General features: G+C 51.0%; 1 protein-coding gene across 1 annotated transcript in view; it reads left to right on the top strand.

Annotated features, from left to right (window-relative positions):
• The window catches only part of npas1 (neuronal PAS domain protein 1), a 44,454-nt gene that overhangs the window by 29,945 nt on the left and 8,347 nt on the right, over positions 1-6,162 (top strand). Inside the window, exon 6 of the mRNA XM_076036127.1 lies at positions 5,786-5,960. Coding sequence (XP_075892242.1) covers positions 5,786-5,960 — 175 coding nt within the window. The remainder of the gene's footprint in view (positions 1-5,785; positions 5,961-6,162) is intronic.

The following is a 6,162-nucleotide window of genomic DNA, read 5'->3' as shown; positions in this document are numbered from 1 at the left end:
TAAAAATGTATGTCTGTTCGTAGCATTTGCTCACCATTTGTGGGCTGCATTTCCTGTGAGCTCTGATCACCTCGATTAAAAACAAGAAAAACAAGAAAAACCTGGTGGAAAATCAGATCAGGACAGCTTGTTGCTGCCTCGCTGTGATGTGGTCTCGACTCTGCAACTCTGCAAGGACAAATACTAAGAGAATGCGCGCATTTGAGATAAAAACATATTGGGGGGGGGGGGGGGGGGGAATCAAAGTTAATTTGCTAAAACAGCGAGATTGAACGGCGGAGCCCGCAAAGGAGGACAAAAGATGAGAGAGACGGAGGGCTGAGACGCGTCGAGCCAGACAGACAATTACGAGAGAGGGGGGAAAACAAAGGAGGCTGAATACCGGGGCGCGAGAGAGAGAAAGAGAGAAAAAAGGAGACAGTAGTAAAGTGGAGAGGCAGAGTCGGAGTGTGTAAATAGAGTTTAAATGTGCGCTAGGAATGGAATTCGCCCTGGGATCTCCTGGGTAAACAAGGCAGCCGAGGCTCCGCCGGAGATGCTAATAAAACAGAGCTGTTCTTATCAGCTGAGCAGATGGGCCGACCCATCGCGTCTCCTCAAACACGGGCCGAGCCATCAGCATTCTAATGAAATTATTTATGATCGAAGATTACGTTCAAAACCCTCCGACACACACACACACACACACACACACACACACACACACACACACACGCAGGCGCGCACACACCCGGCTTACCTTCCCGACAAGACGGGGGACGAAGGCGGGCGTTTATGGTGAGGAGGAGGAGGAGTGCAGATGGAGACATTTGTGTGTGTGTGTGTGTGTGTGTGTGTGTGTGTGTGTGTGTGGTGAAAGGCAGGCAGGGAGGTTGGGAGGTAATATACCGTGTTTATGGACGTATCGGCTCCTGGGGTGGGAAGACGGTGGCAGACGCTCGCGTCTGGATGTGTTTTGTCAGCAAGGCGGCCGCCGGGTGGGGGGGCGGGAGGGGTGGAGGGAAGCTACAGGGAGGTGAGGGGTTGCGGGGGAGGGGGGTGGCGGTGGCGGGGGGCGCAGCGGTGGGACAGGCAGAACAAACGACTCACTGAGTTACCACAAAAAAAAGAAAAAAGTGTAACTGGTGGTTTGTTTTAGAGGGCATGTCACCCCTCCATCCCCCCCACCCCCTTCATCCCCCAGTGGAAGCGCCCCTGTGTCCTCCCTCGCCCCCCGACACACACACACACACACACACACACAAACACAGGCGTCTGACCCCTCCTCCCCCCCGGGCTTCTCCCCTGACAGGGTGGGGTTGCTCGGACGGCTTAGCCCAGGTCAAGCACCTTGTCCAAGGGCACGGCCCTCCGCCCACTCCCCACCTCCACCCCTCCACCCCTCCGAGCCTCCAGGTATCACACCGGGTCCCTCTCTCTCTCTCTCTCTCTCTCTCTCCCTCTCTCTCTCTCCCTCCCTCTCAATCCAACTCTCCGAGCCGGAAGCGCGGGGTTAGGCAGGGGGATAAAACCCGGTGTAGAGGAGGAGGAGGAGGAAGAGAGGGAGAGAGAGAGAGAGAGAGAGAGAGAGAGAGAGAGAAGGTGAGAGGAGACAAAAGGTTTTCGGGACTTCTACTGGTGGAGGAGGAGGAAGGAGGAAGGAGGGAGGGAGGAAGGAAGGAGGGAGGGAGAAGAAGGAGGGATAAATGGGGTAAAGAGGGAGGGAGGGAGGAAGGATGGGAGATTAAGGGAGGAGAGAATTGATCTGGGAATGGTTAGTATGCAGTCCCCCCCTTCCCCCCCGCCACCCCTCCCCTCACCCCTCCCATCAGTCAGTGATGGGGGGGGGGGGGGGGGCTGAGAGTGTTGTGGACCACTGCCCGGATGCCTCATACATATTAAAGCCCCCTGCCATTATTTATATCATGTCTCTCCCTTCCTCCCCTCCTGCTCGCTGAGCAACCCCCCCCCCCCACCCCCACCCCCATCCCCTCCCCCAACCACCACCACCGCCACCGCCGTTATACGTGCGTGCGAACGCGGGCTCGCGTCGACAAACAGCTGCTCGCACAAAGAGTTACAGGCGATGACGGGGCGGAGACACAAAAAAAAAAAAACAGTCTGTGTAGTCGCGCAGGTGAGCGAAACATAGGCGCCCCAAAGCACACACACACACACACACACACACACGCACACACACACACACACACATGCAGGCAGGTTCCGAATGATCTGGGTCTCCTCTCACGTCCTCCTCCGCCACATCCTATATCTGTTTTTTTTTTCTCTCTCTCTTTTTCTCCGCCTGAGCACGACTCATCCCCCCAGCCGCCGCCTCTCCTCCACATCTCCTCATTTTCTCTCTGATCTTATTTCCAATCCCTCTCTCCTCCCCGTGATGGACTTGATTTTACTCGGATGTGGCCCTAAGCCCGGCGAAGCCCGCAAACTTCGTGTCTTGTCTCTCTCCTCCTTGTTTTCTAAATTCGGTGGCGGTGGAGGGCGGGGGAGGGGGGCGGCAGAGGGGGGCGGAGACAGTGGATTGTGTCCCTCTTCACCCGACTGGCCCGGTGTTTGGCCAACACGGCTGCATCTGGATCCTGTTTTTGATCCTGTTTTAGAAGCAACAAGGTTCCATTTGCGGATAACGGCGCTTTACCACAGAGGAACAAGACAACGACCGACTGCATGATGCAGACAGGCAGATTTTTTTTTTAAAGCTCTAATAATATATACATTTGTTTAATAAAACGCACACACACAAAAAAAAATCAAACCGGCCAATAGGAACGCTAGTTTTATTTAAACTGAAATATTACCTCATAAAAAAAAAACGGCAACAGTGTCGACGAAAGGTGGACGGCGCGCTCGCGTTTGGAGGGGAGGGGATTTCAAAGGCGCACATATAAGCCGGCGCTAATGGCAAAGAATGCAGAAAAAAAGATCGAAACTGAATGATGTTTTCCTCTTGTCTCGCAGCCAACATTATTGATTGTAGCCGTCCTGCCGAGAAATAAACCAAAAGCAACCCGATAAATTATTTAGCGTGTAATGTCAGATGTTTACCTGCTGGGGTCACCTTGACATGAAAAGATACACCTGGATGGAATCAGTTTCCAAAATACCCAAAATTATTTTTGCCCTGACTTACTCCTAATTAGTGTCTTATGATTAAAGAGTGGACAATGGATCTTACGTACTCTCAACGCAACAGGGACATTTTGAATTCTGTTTCATGTCTCCAAATCACAGTGGGTTTTTTTTGCTACCATTGTATGGTATACCGGGCAAAATTCCATTTCTGTGCCTGAAAAGTCTGAGGGAGCCACATCATTCTCGATGTGGTCGACTCCATACGGCTCTTATCAAGTGTGCGTGTACGTTTATTACAGGTGGCACAATTACAGGGGGGCGGGGGAGGGGGGTGGGGGGTGGAAAACAGGGCATCCTCTAAGAGATTAAATTCAGTCTGAGGGTCTGAGAACCCCCCCCCCCTCCCAACTCACCATCCACGGCTCTCGCTCCGCCGACACCCGCCTCTTCCCCCCCGCACCCCCCCCCCCCCCCCCGGCAGTGATGTCCTTGAGGGCCTGCTGAAGCTCCCATAAAGCCCGCAGTAAATGGCTCTAATCCGGTAATAAATGGCTGTGTCCTACAGACAAGGGTGCGAGCCTGCTGCAGCCACGGCTTTATCAGATGGGATGGGTATTGGCACGCGCGCGCACATTCACAGATGAAATAGACGTGGCGGACGTGTGTGTCGGCAACCGGGGGGCTCCCCCTCCTCCCCTCCTACTCCTCCGCCTCCCCTCTCCTTCCTCTCTCTCTCTCTCGTCCCTCGCAGACGCCTCTCTATCCTTCCCGCGTGAGGACCTGCGCCCACTTCGGTCCGTTCTGCGCGTCCTTTTCCCGTGGTTTCGTTCAGTTCGAACGTGCGCCTCGGTGACGCGTTGGTACATCTTTGCAATTTCACAATGTGCACGTTGAAAGGGAAGTAAGAGGAACCAGCCCTCCTCCTTTGCACAGCTCGTCCCTCTGTTCACCTCTGTTCACCTCCTGTTTGTATACTGTAACCAGTCATAGAAGAAAAATAACAAACTAGATTATGCAATAATAGAGTTGACAGATTGCCACGGCTTTGTTTAAGGTCTTTGCTAGTTATACATGAACCATGTAGCAATTCTAAATAGATAAATAATAGATACACAATACTTAATACATGACATACATTTAATTAGCATTCATGCTAACTCCGGCATATTTACATTGATGCTTTTGCTGACAGGTCAATTAATGTGCATTGTCCTAATCAAATACATAAATAAATAAATAATAACATAATATGTAGTAATACACAGTTAACAGATTAGATTCCACAATGTCTTGAGTAGCGAAAGCCTTGAAGGTGTTGACATCAGACACTGTGGCTCAGAATTGTTCTTCCTTCTACTTTGTAAATGCTGTAGTGTTTCTTTAACCGACTCGTGCTGGTGCATTGTTTAAGGTCTTTTGCTCAGCCCGTTCCATATTTTAGATCAGGTGTTTCGCCACATTCATACGCGGCTCCTCCTCCTCCTCCCTTGTTGTTTCTTCGTTGATGTCATTGACCTTGTTTCCCGCAGCCTGACGCTGCTTTAAATTTGTGTTGTTTGGATTACTCCATTAACATAATGCAACTACTGATTACTGATTACTCATTAATAAAGTAATCTAAATACTTATTTAACTACTTTGTGACGTAGTTGCTCAGTGCTTTGGAATTCACTTTTTTAAAGTGCAAATTTTGCAATTCCAAATATTGCCTCTGTCCTCTTAACATGAATGAATGTTTGCTCTCTGAACACAAACTGCACATTTCACAGAAGAAACTCATGTGCAGCACTGGTGCCTTTTGCACAGCCCATATTGTTAAAATAATTTGAAAATTAAAAAAAAACAAATTTAATTACAGTAGTGGATTACTTAGTAATAGATTACTCGCCAACACTGACCACAAAATTGACCTCAGACCTCAATTAGGACCTCGCCCCTCCCAAGTCTTGTCGCTAAAACGTGATGATGAAGCCGTGCGGAAAAACGAGGAATGTCCTCACTTCCTTGTCCTCTCACCGGGTTGGAAATATGTTGCAGTCCACACACACACACTCACACACACACACACACACACACACACACACACACACACACACACACACTAGCTCATACTCATGTCTGCAGCCTCAGATGGAATCACATCTGCTGCTGTTGTGCCGCTGCTTTTATGGATGCAACGCGGCGGCGCCATGATTACCTTTGAGTGATTAGAGTTGCGACTGCGATGCGTTATGATGACAGGCTCATCGGCAGCTGCCGCCGCCACCGCCGCCCGCCGTGCGCTCTTCAGCCGTGCGCCGCAAGAAGCGGCTGGAAGCGAGTGAAGGAGCCGGGCGGGGAAGAGGAAAGAATAGTAATGTGACCTTTGGAGATACTTGGAGTTCACCTGTTTTTAATCAGCAAATACAATTGATTTTTATCTCCCCTGGTTTTATTTGTGCAACACTGTAGTCACTCGCTCCTCTGAGACTGGCCCTTAATGTATGTGAGTGCGTGCGTGTGCGCGTGTGAATGTCTTACAACCTCCAGCACACTCCTGGTTGAGTTGTAACCCAGAGCGCCGCTTTCATTTTTGTGTCGGAATGCGTATTGATTTTTCCAACCTCCCCCCTCCTCCATCCACCACCACCACCACCCTCCCGTGTGTAACTGCTCATCGGTGCTCCGAGCGTCTGTTTTTGATCGCTCTGTGTGTGTGTGTGTTTCTCCTCAGGTGGAGCTGACCGGCAGCAGCGTGTTTGATTACATCCACCCGGCGGACCACGTGGAAATGGCCGAGCGGCTGGGGATCCGGCCCCACCTGCGGGCCGAGGCCGGCTGCCTCACCACCCCGGAGAGCGTGTCCAGCTCGGCGTCCGCCTCCTCCCTGGCTGGAACCCCTGAGCCAGGTGCTTTCTCATCGTCCCTTCAGCCCAGCAGTTTCTCAACAGGTCACAGAGGCTCAGGACCCACTTTTTTTTTTTTTTTTTTTTTTTCCTTATCATGAAGTTGCGATGTTGTGGCAGAAATGAAGTCTTCCCTGAACTAGCATTTATTTGAGAGTCTGAAAGGCGACCAATCTCACAGAGCGTTCTGTAGAAATGGGAGTGC

The sequence above is a fragment of the Nelusetta ayraudi genome, unplaced genomic scaffold (assembly GCF_046127955.1).
Source record: "Nelusetta ayraudi isolate G7.1 ecotype Tasmania unplaced genomic scaffold, CSIRO-AGI_Nayr_v1 ptg000048l, whole genome shotgun sequence".
NCBI lineage: Eukaryota > Metazoa > Chordata > Actinopteri > Tetraodontiformes > Monacanthidae > Nelusetta > Nelusetta ayraudi.
This window is presented reverse-complemented; position numbering and strand designations above follow the sequence as displayed.